The sequence below is a fragment of the Muscardinus avellanarius genome (genome assembly GCF_963383645.1).
Source record: "Muscardinus avellanarius genome assembly, chromosome: 9".
NCBI classification, from domain to species: Eukaryota; Metazoa; Chordata; class Mammalia; order Rodentia; family Gliridae; genus Muscardinus; species Muscardinus avellanarius.
The window spans coordinates 43,305,789-43,320,718 of record NC_137795.1 but is presented as its reverse complement, the minus strand read 5'-3'; the positions used below and the strand labels follow the sequence as shown (position 1 = coordinate 43,320,718).

Genomic DNA, 14,930 nt, shown 5'->3' with positions numbered 1-14,930 from the left:
ACATATAACAGAAATATGATTGATCAATCAACAGAGTTGTGTGGACACATGTTTAAAAACTTGGTGGCAAGGAACTTAAGAAAACCATTAAGTTTCTTTAGCAAGGTGTGAAACAGAACTGAGGAATTTAGTCTTGAAGTCATTATGAAAGATGCTAAAGACAGAGCCATGGCAAAATACTTAACAGAAGAGCATCTGCCCACTTTTTTATATTTTACAGTGGTTTCTATGGATGTTATCTCTCTAGAGTTTCTTCAATGTTTTTGCTTTTGTTTCCACCTTTGTTGAAATAAACCAGTATCTTGAAGAGGTATCAGCTCTTCCAGCCCATCGCAGCATTATGTATGACATCTAAGAGGTGGAAACTAAGTGTCCATTGAAAAGTGAATGGATAGAGACAGAATATATATATTTCATATATATGACTATATCAATATTATTCATCCCTTAAAATCAGCATGGGTAAACTTGGAAGACACGCTAAGTGAAATAAACCAGGCATAGAAAAATACTGTGTGATATTGCTTATATAAGCAATCTAAAAATCAAATTTAGCCAGGCATTGTAGTCCATGTCTATAATCCCAGTATTTGGGAAGCTGAAATTGGAGGATCGAAGGTTTGAGGACAGCCTCCAAGACATAGTAAGACTCTCAGTAACCTAGTGAGAGCTTTTTTCAAAACAAAAAATAAAATATACCACTGAAGGTATAGCTCAGTGGTAGAATGCCTCTGGGTTCAATCCCTAGTACCACAAAACAAAAACAAAAACAATAAAAAAGTCAAATTTATAGAAATAGAGAGTAGAATGGTGGTTACCAGGGTATAGGATGAGAATAAATGGGAAGATGTTGGTCAAAGGGCACAAACTTTCAGTTATTAATGAATAAGTTTTAGAGATCTAAAGTACTAATAATATAGTTAATACTAAGATGTTGAATACTGGAGATTTGCATTTAGCTTATTCTTAAATGCACCTAAATAAGATATTACAATTTCCTAAGGTTATACTATTTGCTGTTTTTATCACAGAGAATTCTAACTCTCCTTCCCTTTAATCCACTCATTTACTTCCTCACTCACTGATCAAATGTCCACCAAGCATGTGATGTAGCAGACAAGGGGACCCCTACAGTCACCTCTGGGCTTTCCCAACAGTCTCCTCCTACTGGCCTCTCCCTATGGTAAGTCCTTCCTTGCAGGTACCCACCAGAGTATGTAGTGTGGTTACCTACATGTCAGCTTCCTAACCTATAAATGTGGTCCAGTCACTTTCCTGTTTGAAATTTGGAAGGCTTACCTTTGCTAATTGGTATATACAAATTCTTTAGCAAGGGGTCATGGCTGTTAAGATAGTATGTTGTGTGTATATATGATATATCTTTGAATCTCATGATGATGTATAACTGTATTGCACCAAAATATTCTTGTTTTTTTTTCTCTGCTTGGGATTGAACCCAGGGCCATTCTACCTCCATTCTACATACCCCCAACATTTTTTATTTTTAGAAACAGGGACTCACTATGTTGCTAAGGCTGGCATCAAACCTGCGATCCTCCTGTCTCAGCTTCCTAAGTACTGGGATTAAAGGTATCTATCACCATGTCTGGCTTACACCAAAAATTCATATATAAATATATGTATACTCATACATATTAATATCTGTAAATATATATTAATATTCATATGTGCACATTCATATATAATATATACATTAAGAATAATGCACACCTGCTCCCCTCCCAGGAGCTTCTCTTCTCACCTTACATTGCAACAAAACTGGACTGCTGGGCAAAACCCTAACATCATGTGTGCTCTCAAATCCTGTGCCTTTGCTTACGTCCCCTACCAAGAATTAAGTCTCAAACCCCCAACTCATCTGACAAAAGGAAAGAAAAAAAATCAAGCAAAATTGAGCTTCATGAACAAATTTAATATTACTTTCTTTATGAGGTTATTCTTGTTTTATTTTTGTTACTGGGGATTGAGCCCAGGTGCATTCTAAATCTGAGATATACTCTCAGCCCTATTTTATTTTTATTTTGAAACAGGCTCTCATTAGGTTGATGAGAATCTTACTATATTCTGCAGCTGTCCTCAAACCTGCAAACCTCCTGTCTTAGTCTTCTGAGTAAATGGGATTATGAGTGTGTGCCACCACAGTGCGGCTATTCTTGATCTTGCTTGACAAAATAAATGGTTTATTTTCCTTTATGTGCAAATAACATTTTGTCAAATTTTCAATTAATTTTTCATTGATGCATTATAATTATACCTAATATTGTGATTCATTGTGATATGTTCACACATACATATAATTTGATTGATTTTTCCCTTTCTTTCTCCTCCTCTCTCTGATTGTCAGGCTCTATTCTTCTACTCTACTGGTTTCCTTTCTATCAAATACCATTTTGTTTAAATTACCACCTTTAATTAGCATCTTTCACCTGCTTAGCACGTCAAAGGCTGGGGCTGTTTTACTCTCTGTAAATGGGGTGCCTTAAAAAGAGGCTGGTGCATTTTATGTGCCAGAGAGATATTAGCTGTTGAACTAATTGAAACCTTGAGCTGCTTTGCAGTGTTCTTTCTGTTGTTGTTCAGGCCAAAGAAAGCTTATTTGTATTTATTGATTCTTCAGTAAATAACTTAGTGTGAGTCAGATCACGGGGGGGGGGGGGATTTATCACTAGGGGCCTTAGTGCCCATCACGCTCATTCCTAACTCGTCACCACAGGATGCTCTTGAGGTCAAGAAGGCAGATCCATTCCTACCTTGCTAGCTGTTTCTTCTCCCTATTCCTGTACCCGAACTTGTTACCCTACAAAAGTGATCTGATGGTTGGTCTCAAGGGTATGGAGTCATGTGCTGCGGGTGGGGCAGTATGGGTCCACCAACAGTGCTGGGGACAGAACTCAGATCCGCCACCTGTATGCTTTTGTTTCTTTTCTTAGATGCCTTCACAGGTCTAGTTTCTAGAACCTCAGACACTGGAAACAGAAATGAAACAAATACAGGCAAACAACTACAATTCTTACACAAATATTGAGGGCTTGAATCAAATAAGGAAATGGATCAAAATAAATGATTCCTGAAGATCTTGAGTATTTCCTTGCTCAGTTTTAGTATATTAAGCAGAATGATAAGACAAAGGGTAAGTATGGTATAATACAGATAAATGAATTATCCTGGCCTCTGCTTCATGGTTAAAATAATCCCTTTGTAAATTCTATGTTTGGAAGTTTAGGTTTCATTACCATCTCTTAAAATCTATAAGAAATTTTTAAAAAGGAAACTAAGACTCATATCTTTTTAACAAGATGTGAATTAAAATCACTTTTTAAATGTAGCTCAGTGGTAGAGCACTTGTCTAGCATGTGTGAGGCCCTGAGTTTGATGCCTAGCACCACAAAAACAAACAACAATAAAGTCACTTTTTAATAAAAATACAGTAACAAAATCCTGTTAGTTGTTGGTAATCCTATAGCTGAGAATATTGTACATGTTGCTCCTCAATGATTCACTTCTTATTTATTCCTTTTTACATTATTTAAAATAAAAGTACAATGCCTTAAAAATAAAAAATTGGAAGGATATAGAGAACTTTCTCCTTTCAAATAGAATTTATACTCTGCATGGAGAAGGAAAATAAAAATAAATACAGAATTCATTATTAAATTAAAAATATTTTTAAGGGAAGGAAAATCCAGAATTATAAATTTTTCCTGAACAGTTTAAATATTACCATGGCAAAATATCATTTTATGTAAGTAACACTTAATTACTGCTGCATTATTTAAAGCAACTAAAAATAAGGTTCAATTCAGTTTTGTTTTTTTCTTAAACATGATATCTTTTCTTATCTAAGGCCCATCAGGTTTTATATTGGGGACTTAATGAACTTTCAGACACTCCATTTTTCTTTGCTCTATAATTGTAAATAATTCATAATTCAATTTAGTGACAGCAAATGGTAAAACTCAAAGTCCCTTAATAAAGATTTCTTTTAGTTTTAGTTAACGATGAGAAACAAGGGTGTCTTTGTTCCAGTGGGGTGCTCTGCCCCTTCCACTATGACAAATCAAAGGAGCATTCGGGCCGGCTGCCCAGGCAGCCCTGCTGACGCTCAGCGCCTCCGCCAAAGCTCAGCACAGCCAAGGCTGCAGGTCCACCACGTGGGAGAAGCGGCCTGGCTTTTACTGAAGGGCTTCAACTAAAGTTATGTATGGTAAATTATTATAAAACAATCATCTGATTCCTAATCCCAAAGAAGACTCTTACAAAGACAATAATTTCACATCTTTCTACAAAATTGTAAAAATTCTGAACTTTTACAACTTTATCCTTTCAAGGCTAAAACCACAAATATAATTTCATTAAGATTATTAATAATGGCTACAGTTATCATTTGATCACCCCCAAATCTATCTGCTATGCCTTTTATAATTCAGGGCGCTGGATATAAGCAAATTTCTAAGGAAATAAGAGAAATATGTCAAGCCTAAGCTCATAAAAATCGAATAATTTAGGGCAAAACTCTTTATGCTTTTGCAGTCTTTGCTCTTCACTTGCACTCAGTGGGTGTGCTGAAGCCCAGGAAAAGCCCGGCCTGTGGATGCTTCCTTGAAAACACTGCCCAGAGGCAGAGACCCTTCTATTTTCTGAACATTGGCTTGTCAGCCACAGCCAGGGATCAGAAGGAGGACTGCCCTAGGGGGAAGACATTTTACAGCTATCAACCACCATTCTTCCAACAAGTCTTTCTGACATTGAGAGCTGTCAGAAATAAAGAACAAACGTAACCCACCCAGAATTGTTGGCCGTGACTTAGAACAGGGAGACTTGAGAGGTTGGTAAAGACAGGATGAAGGAACACAGTTGAACCGAGCATGCAGGCTGACTGGAAGACTCGTTTGTGGGCAGTCTCAGTGGAGAGGCCTAGTCCCAAACCAGTTGCTGGGTACTGCTAAACTGAGATTCCAAATGGACAGTGTTGTGAATGCCAGCAGTGTATGCTGCGTCTATGAGGAGTGCCGCTAAATCAGATTAGGACAAGAAGCTCAGTTGATCTAATTTCCCTCTGGCGGTTTTCATCACAGGACTCCAATTTCTGAACTCTTGGTATGTGGCATGGCCCTAGAGAGGATCTATGACAAATCCACAGTTTTGGCCCTGTCAGATCCAGATAAGATCATATAATTAGAAGCTAAGGTCAGGATTTGCATCAGGAATAAGTCTTGAGAAAAAAATTTGGGAGAATTCAATGTGTGGTTTTCCACTTGTAAAAGTGACTAGAAATTAGTTTGAAAGCCATGATCAGCCAAGACCTCCTCTTTCTGGCGGTTCGAAGCATATTTAATTTTCTCTTTTTTACCCATGCTGCACTTCCCCACATTTAACATTGCAAATTTCACACATGTATAAAGTCATGCAGATGAGTTATTTTACCTTTGCCTGCACCTACATCAGGTGGAAGAATACCAGCTTTAATGAAGGGAGACAGAAATAGGACACTATATAGTTAGATGTAACACACCCATGAACATGTATAGCGATACAAAAACCCCACTTATTAAAATGCTAATGCATGCAAGAGGAATGAAGTGTACCCCATCAGGTACAGGGGAACATATGTTGGTGTCCCCAAATTTACTCATAACTAAAATTCATATATTACTTACTGTGCACTATTAATTCTTGCCTAGTGTCTAAGAAGGCTTAAGATATTTTATTTTATTTTGTTTTATTTTTGGTGCTAGGGATTGAACCCAGGGCCATTCTTCCTCCAAGCTACACACCCAGCCCGATTTTTTATTCTTAATTTTGAAACAGGGTCTCACTAAGTTGTGGAGGGCCTCACTAAGTAGCTAAGGCTGTCTGCAAACCTGGATCCTCCTGTCTCAGCCTCCCAGGTACTGGGATTACAAGCGTGCGCCTCCACGCCCGGTGAAGGCTTAGACTATTTTAAAACAATTTTTGAATAGAAATTTTAATTTCTTATGTGATGAAAGATAACCAAGCAAATAATCCTTAAGACATGCAAAATCAGAAAGTCTTTTACAATATTTTTGAAAAGTTTTCATGAATTGGAAATTTTAAGAATGACTTTTAGAAATATAAAGGACATGCTCATTGATTTTCTAAAAACTCGGAGAGTATTTTGCTTTCTCTGTACCAGATGACATACCCAAATACAAAGTTTCTTGCTCAAACACAAAATAAATGCATTGTGTAATAACTGTTTTGACTTCTTACTGAAAATATAAATATGTATATGTGGATTGGCAAATTATTTCCAGTGAATGGAGTACAAAATTAGAACTACAAGTACATAGGTATGTATGCCTGTGTGTACATATATATATATATTTATAATATGAGTACAAATGTGTATGTGTGTATAAAGTTATAGATAAAACATTGCCTTGAATTTTGAGTTCAAGTGTGGCAAATATTTTAATTTCTCACTCTCATTCCAATATTTTCATATAACTTTAAAAGTTTCATATGTACTCAAAAAACAAATATTTCAGTATGAGCTACTAGTTTTACCACATATAAGAAGGAGAAATTACAAATAAGTGCTTGTGTAATGAGGTAAGGTGAGTACTGTATGGTAAGAAGGAATGAGAAAGCAGAAATCGAAGTTAAAGATTTTTATTCTGTAATACTCATATGGATTTTATACATACCCATCTTACCTTCATCCACAGTTGTTATTGCTTCCTCTGTAATTTGACTTCCTGATCCTGCTGACGTTTGTGCATACAAATAAAACTTATATCGGGTGCTGAAATTTAAATTTTTTAAAGTCCAGCGTGTCTTGTTGGCAGGAATTTTTAAATCTACCAGAGGGCCTAATTCATGTGTGCTGTTAACTGTCAATGAGAAATAACAAGTACATGCTCCATTAGCTCCTATAGGAACACCATTGTAAATAATTATGTTGACCAAAATGCCAAATCTGGTTTACAGGGACTTCTATAATCCTACTTATTCTTTGCCTAACGTAACTAAGTAACAACCTTTTATAGCTCCTATGATGTTATAATATATAATATAATATGGCAATGGGGAATATGTTCTCTTTTGGTTTGTAAACTAGCAAAATTGTATGGTTGAATTACAAAATGTTCTACTTTGTGTTTTTGCAGGTGGAATCATACCTTATTGAATAACTCCAAGCATTTATTTCAGCGACATTAGTTCCAAAGAACCTAATATTATTTTCTTAAATTTGTAGATAATGCTTACTTAACCAAATGACAGGAGTACCCCAAGCCCCAACCTCAAAGGACTGTATTATTCTAGAGTACTTTTTTTTTTTTTTTGGTGGTACTGGGGTTCCTGGAAGCCCTTCTACCTCTGGGCTACACTCCCAGACCTATTTTTACACTTTATATTTGGAAACAGGGTCTCCTAAGCCAGCGCGCACGGCTGGCTTCGAACCTGCGCGATCCTCCTGTCTCTGCCTCCCAAGCGCGGGGATTACAAGCGTGCACCACCACGCCCGGCTACAGAGTACTTATTTTTAAAAGTATATACATAGTTTTTTCTTTAAAGGATACGATTTGAATTTCCTTCTGAAATAATACTTAAAGGTATATGTATATTCCGCTTAAGGTATACGTATATTCTACAGATATAAGGAAATAACCAGTTTAAATTTTAAGATGACAGTGAAAACTTTTTTAAAAACCTTATTTCTCTTTTCTTTCCTCCCAATTACTTACTTGGCTGATATTTTAGGGAGTACTCAGTCAAAATGCCATTTGGGTGGCTCGGTGGGTCCCATTCCAAAGTGAGAGAGTCCCGTGTAGGTTCAATGATCTTCAAAGATGAGGGAGCACTGGGGACTTTTAAAGGGAACACAAAGTTGACACAAAGCTTTTCTAAACATTTCAAAATGTATCAAAGATGACATATTTTGCCATGTTTACACAAACCACTGATGTTTTGGTTTTCAGCACCTTGATTCATCTGAAAACACATTAATACAAACCTGTGACAGGAACCTATTCTCTTTTTGTTATCTTACCATTTCCACTTAAATTTATTAAAGCCATTCTCTCAAAATACACAACAACTGCCTTCTGTGGACCTCAAATCAGGTATTTTTAAAGGAAAGACTATTTTCCTGACGTATCAATGCTGCCATAACAGCAAACTGGTTGCTTTGCTAGATCCTTGAGTGGTAGCAGCTGTGATCTTGGCCATTAAGGACTGTTTTCCCCAATAAGCCAGGTGTCTCCCAGCGGTCAGACACCCTTCCTGCTGAGCACGGGGTCCAGGCCAGCCTTCCCAGGCACAGAGCTGTTCTCATCCTGAGAGCTACAGCTGTCCTGGATCTGGCGGTAATGGACAAAGGCCCCAACGCTGGCACTTCTTGGCCCGGGAGGAGGCTTTCTACATCAGAGACTGGAAAATTGCCAGGAAAACATCCCTGGTCTTTTTTGATTCACTTCCTTGAGAGGGTGATCGCTGGGGAAAGCTCTCTCTCTCTCTCAGGGTGGCTGCTTCCTTCAAAACCCCTTCATGATACCACTGTCCCCCTTCACGCCAGCAGGAAACCAGGAAGTCTACCTGGACTTATCCACCATCCCCTAGGACACTAGGCCCTGGCCACTCTCCCTCCCTAATCTCAGTCCTATTCATCCATTCCCTTCTCTTTTTTCTTTGCCACCCCCCGCTCCTTTGCTAGGGTCTACAACCATGCCTGGCACATAGAAACTTCTAAGCTTCCTCAAATCAATAAATAGTTTTTAACGTTTAGGGATTATAGGCTCTGGAAAATCTGATGACAGCCACAAACTCTCCCTAGGAAAATACATGTGCACCTTTCATACAATTTTAGGAGGTCCTGGAGCTCGTTAAAAGCCTACATTATCCCCTGGAAGGACTTCAGTCCACAGGCTGAGAGCCCGTGGCCCACAGGTGCATGTGCACAGCATCCAAGACCCGCACAGTGTGGGTCCGCTCTAGCTGATCGTTTCTGCTCATACAGTTTGCGCTTTCCTGTAGGAGCTGTGCTATCATACCTTTGTGTCTCTAGACACACCACTTGCTCTCCTTTTTAACCTTGAATTCTCTGATCATCTCTTCTCTGACAGCTTTTTTGGAGCCATCCAAAGGACCAGGATGAGGTATAACTGGGGAAGGCCTTGAGTGAAGGAGCCCTGCCTCTCAAAAGGGTGGTGAGATGGAGTGGATAGGAGCTGGGACTCAAAAGGGCGGTGAAATTGCAGTGGATGGGAGCTGGGACTCATAGGGTGCTGGGCAGCTGCCCACAACATAAGCCTGCAACCAAGAGCCAGGACAAGGGACATGTGAAAACTGCTTTTATCAAAAAGACCCAAGGAATCCACAGAAGCTGACACATTGTTAAGGCTGATTTGAAATAAAATTCAAAATAGATAAAGCACATTTTAGTGCCTTTCAGATCTCTAACCTCACTCCCTAGGCTGTCCTGTAGTTCTTGCCCAAACTCCTTCCAGCCCTCTCCTCTAGAAGCATATACCTGATTCTCCCTATGATCTCCTTGCAGAGGCCCACATCTACAATGATTCTCCCTTTCCTTCCCAACCCATGTGGTCAGATTTCTAGCCTAACTAAATTCAACTTTATAGTAAACTATGAAAGTGCCCTGAGAAAGAAGCTATGGAAGTCAATGCCTACTCCCTGAGTATTTCCCTTCCAGGCATTTGTCTTAAGTATCCACTTGGTTCTCCTGCTTTTCAGATGATGATACTGAGGATCAGAGAAGTTACTGAATGTGCCTCGGGTCAGAAGGCTAATGACCCCAATAAACATCACATTAGGTAGTGTGTGTGGGAAAAAACATTTAAGTAAATGGAAAAAGTGTTTTAGGGCAGTATATTAGATTCTGAAGCCTTCCATAAACCCTTAGGCCACATATGAGTGACATTTTGCCAGTTTTCTGTGTGCTATGTTCACAGATAAAAAATCACATTTGACTTCCAGAATATACTTTACACGGAGGCCCAGTCGTCACATAAAGCCTCTCAGGCCATGTCATACATTCCTGGATCTCAGAGACAGTCCCATTCCATACCTCCTTCTGGAGTGCTGAAGACTCTGTCGGGGCTGGCCGGGCCCTCCCCCTTCCCGTTGACCACTCGGACGTTCAGTGCATAGTGGCTGAAGGGCTCCAGCCCGGGCAGCATGCCATGCGTCTTGCTGCCTTGGTAGGTGAGGATTTTTTTCTCAATGTGCCGCCTGTTTCTTTTGGATGAACTCTGTGCCTTCCAATAGTAAATCTGAAATGCCAAGAACTGACGTCAGGGACACACGAGGGAGCAAACAAGATTTCTCAAGCTCTCAAAACCAAAGTGGCATTGTTCCCAGAAAATCCCCTTGGTGCATTTTAAGAGGAAAAAGTAGTAGTAAAACTAATGGATATTGATTCAGATTCTGAAGCAAGAGGAATAAGAACTCACAGATAATGAGGAAATTAAAAGACTAAATGACAAAGATGGGCCGCACGATTCTTTTGGAGGAGCAAAAGTGAGATAATGAAATAGCAGGAGACCCATCTGGTTCTCTCCAGACATGAGGCAAACAGGTGATGAGAAAATTGGCTTAAATATTTTGATTAAAATATTATAAAAGTAAAATATAAATAAACATAAATTATAATTATATAATTAATATATAAATATAAATAAATATAAATTATAATTATAAAATATAATAAAATATAATATAATAATATATAATATATATAAATATAATATAATATAATAAAATAGTATAAAATATTTAAAAGTATAATAAAATAGTATAAAATATTAAAAAAGTAAAAATTACTATCCATTATTTACATATTTTAATACATGTCCTTGTAGAATATATCATTTAGTTTAATTCTGAAACCCACAGTGAGATTTTGTTATTTTTATTCCTACAAAACAGATGAGCACCGGGTTACTGGTGACTTTCCCAAAGCCGCAGGGGACCCTCCATTGCAAGTGTAAGGTTTTTCTACTGAGCCAAACGATCACTTAATTCTAAAATACTTATTTATTATATTAAATTGTAGGCACAGGCTTTGGTCAGATGGATATGTAAGGTGAACACAAACACATTATTGCTAAGTTCTCAAATTTGTCCTAGGAATTTTAGGAAATTCAAGAGAAGTCAATGTATACAGTACAGAATCTGGCTAATGTTAGGGGGAGGAAAAAAAAAAAAGATAACTGATGCAGTACAAAAAGTGACCTCTAGGGGCCAGTGCTAACAAATCCAAGCAATGACTGTGTGTGTGTGTGTGTGTGTGTGTGTGTGTGTGTGTGTGTGTGTGTAGTTCTTAGGCTATTTAGCAATCATAAGTCTCCTTAAATCAGTCTTTCTGTGCTTCCCCAAAGCAAAGATAAGCAAAGTTCATAAGAACAACCCAGTTTGGATTATATGGTCTTACATATAATTTGAATTATTTTAAAATTTATTATTAGGATAATTTCTTAGGTTTAATGTGTGTGTTCCATATTATTTTAAAGTGAGGTACAGTTACTCACATTCTAGTTATTTTGTGTTTTTTCTGATTTTTCACACACTCTTTACTTGACAGAATGTTAGCTCATCAGTGGAAAAAATAGAGAAAACATTTTTTCCTCAATTTGGAAGAGTAAGGTCTGCTGATAACTCTAGCTGGGCCCCTTTAGATATAGCCCTGCCCGAGGCAACAAACACATGTACTCTCAAATTCATGAGTTCATAAGGAGATGAACCAAGTAACTCCGACCTCATGCAGTGTGCGTGGCAGGTGTCATTGGCCAAAGTCCTGTTATTAAGGAAAGAAGGTGAAATGTCTCCCTTCACTTGCCCGATAGCCTTGTAGGTGTCCTCGGATACTCTTCAGAGGCACCGGGTCCCAGTGCACCTCCGCCAAGGTACTGTTCACCACATTCACACGTACATTCCCAGGAGCCACCATTGGGACTGGAGAAAGGACAGGGAAGGGTGGGGGTTAGAGGTATTTAGTATCAATGTTATTTAATTAATTAATTTATTTATTTATTTATTTGGCAGTACTGGGGATAAAACCCAGGGCCATTCTACTTTCGAGCTATACTCCGAGCCCTATTTTTTAAATTCTCACTGATAATTAAAGGGTCTCACTGAGTTGCAAAGGGTCTCACTAAGTAGCTGAGGCTGTCTGGGAACCATGATCCTCCTGTTTCAGCCTCCCGAATGCTGGGATTACAAGTGTGCACCACCATGCCTGGCAGTATCAATGTTATTTTAAGTTTTATGCAAAAATGTCACTATCTTTTAATAATTTTGACTTGGAGCAAGTCCTAGCCTATCCACAGCATCTCTGGAATCCTACCCTATGAACCGTTGAGGGTTGAAATGGGCTTTCTGTTCATTTGACTTTATGAGGACAACTCTTGTTAAGTAATCCGTTTAACATTGGGAACCTCTGTTACTCCTTCCTTCCTTCCTTCCTTCCTTCCTTCCTTCCTTCCTTCCTCCAGTGCTGGAGGTTGAATCCAGGGCCTTGCACCTGGTAGGCAAGCACTTTGCCACTGAGCTATACCCCTAACCCTAAACCTTTCTCTCTATATATAAAATCTTAATTATATGGCAGGCTGTTTAAATTCAGAAAAATTTAACAAAATAATTGCCACCTCCCTCCCTTGCAAACCTAAGCTCCTCTGGAATAGGTTTGGTTTCCACCTTGGTAGGTGTGTTTGGCTGGGAAAAGCAGAAAGGAAATGGTACACGACACTTACGGTCTTCTCCAGAATGTCCCATGACTACAGCTGGCTCAGGAGCAAACCCCATGTCATTGAGGGCCTGAACTTTTATCAGGTATGGGACAAAGGTTGGCGTGCCGGAGACGATATACTTGGACACATTTGCCACAACCACAGATGTCCATTCGTCATCACCATCTTTCTGGCGCCAGCTCACTTTGTACTGAAGGCCTGGCCCATTAGATTCAAATCCATTCAAAGGCTATGAGAAAAGCCAAAGAGCTGAGCTTAGAAACATATCGACTGTACAGCCTGTTATGGGAATAACAAATCCAATTCCCAGACTTAAAGCAAGTGAGCACTAAAACACTAAAATTCAAGCTATTAACCATTTTCTACAGGGATCTCTTATCTTTTTGTGATGAGAGTCAAAGCTTATATAGGATCAACATTTCAAAGGTTGCAAATTATTATTTTGAAGCAGTAAATATCACATAAACCTCTGAAAGTCTGATGGTACAGCCAAGGGTGGGTGAGTCTTAAAACATTTCAATGATCTGGATTCCTTTAGATATTCCTGTCTGTGTGAAAGCACATCTTGTTCATTTTACTTGGAGACTGAAACTTATGAACTATTCTTCTTTAATTAAAAGACAACAATGGTAGCCTGCCAATACTGTAAGTATATGTATGTGCATATGTATACTAGTATGTACACACACGTGTACATATAAGTAGGTTTAAAAATTATATAAGTATATGGTAATTTTTCCAAATACAGAAAATACAAATAAACCAAATATAATACTACTAGCAATAATAATAACTGGCTACTGGCTTCATGAATGTCTTCCAGGTAGTTTGTTATGATGATACTAGTTAGCATTTTTCTGAGCACATATATGTGCTAGGCATTATTTTAGATGCTTTATATGTATTAATCTTATGAAGATGGTTTTATTGTTATTCTTATTATATAGATACCTAAAATGTGTCCAACAACTAGGCTAAGATCACACCATAAGCAGCAGAGCTGGGATTTGCACCCATTACTTTTGGCTCCAAAGATCAAGCTTTTTAACTACTCCACAATACTGCTGCTTAAATAAAAGAAATTAGTGAAATGGGATCTAAATGCAGATATTATTTTAAAACATCTTTTTCTTTTCCCTCTAAAACGTACTGAGGGTAGTTGAAGGCTTCCAAGCTCACCTTCCACGTAATCACCAAATTATCAGGCTCTGATCCCAGTCCTTCCACAGCCGTGGGATTTGTATCTGGTTCTAGAAGTTAAGCAGTCACATAAGTTTAAGTGTTGGTTCTCTGTAAAGGGAGGAAGCCTTTTTTTATTCTCTTTCACACCCCTGCAGGCCCGCTTTACCAGTGGCTTTGGTCAGGTACTGTTCAGATGCCTCGCTGGGCAAGCTCCTCCCAATGCTGTTCACCGCCATCACCCGGAAGGAGTAGTTCACATAAGGAGACAGCTTCAGCTGGGCTGTGGTCTGGGTTCCAGAGACTTCAGCTTGGTGGTGCCACAGGCCTGCCTCGTGCATTGCATCTTCATACTCAATGATGAATTCTGGCCACACAACAAACCACAAAACCAAGACAGTGAATGCAGTCAGCCCGAGGGTAGGCTGCTAGCCATATCTACAGGGCAATCAAGAGTAGCTAAACATGACTTAAGTTACTTTTTAAAAAAATTCCACTAGAATATTTTTGTTTCAGAGTTCTTTCACTATCCTTAAGACTTAAGCACACTCAATAATTTTTGACACATTAGCATGCTGAATTTAGTTTAGTTAAAACTAAAACTGATCCATTCATATACCAAGGAGAAATTTAAATATATGAAAAAATGGTCAGTGCTTTTCATAAAGGAGAGAATTAAAATACTTTAAGATGCTACTGTTTTGTTACACAGCTAGACAGCAATCAAAGGTTAAACTCATTTTGTCCACTGAGACACAGGGAAAGAAGCATTCTCAGACTCTATGGTAAATGTAAATGGATACAACTTCTATAGGGGGCAATTTAGAAAATATAACATTATTTAACACATATATCCTTTGAGAAATTGTGCTTCTAGCAATTATTTTTTAATAAATGTGCTCATGCATAGGGGTTCAAAGACATGTGACAAATAATCCACATGGCAATACTGTTTTTTTTTAATTTTATTTTATTGGTGCACTGTATTCATACATCATAGTG

At 38.3% G+C, this 14,930-nt stretch overlaps 1 protein-coding gene across 32 annotated transcripts in view; it reads right to left on the bottom strand.

Annotated features, from left to right (window-relative positions):
* The window catches only part of NRCAM (neuronal cell adhesion molecule), a gene marked incomplete at both ends in the record, with an annotated part of 75,624 nt that overhangs the window by 17,963 nt on the left and 42,731 nt on the right, over window positions 1–14,930 (bottom strand). For 13 of the 32 annotated variants that reach the window (XM_080701871.1, XM_080701879.1, XM_080701857.1 and 10 more), the window contains 7 exons: window positions 6,699–6,875; window positions 7,731–7,853; window positions 10,070–10,274; window positions 11,840–11,955; window positions 12,753–12,978; window positions 13,929–13,999; window positions 14,098–14,295. In XM_080701871.1, coding sequence (XP_080557997.1) covers window positions 6,699–6,875; window positions 7,731–7,853; window positions 10,070–10,274; window positions 11,840–11,955; window positions 12,753–12,978; window positions 13,929–13,999; window positions 14,098–14,295 — 1,116 coding nt within the window. Of the gene's footprint in view, window positions 1–5,445; window positions 5,482–6,689; window positions 6,876–7,730; window positions 7,854–10,069; window positions 10,275–11,839; window positions 11,956–12,752; window positions 12,979–13,928; window positions 14,000–14,097; window positions 14,296–14,930 lie in introns of all 32 variants that reach the window. The other 19 variants (XM_080701860.1, XM_080701854.1, XM_080701855.1 and 16 more) reach the window with 5 other exon arrangements.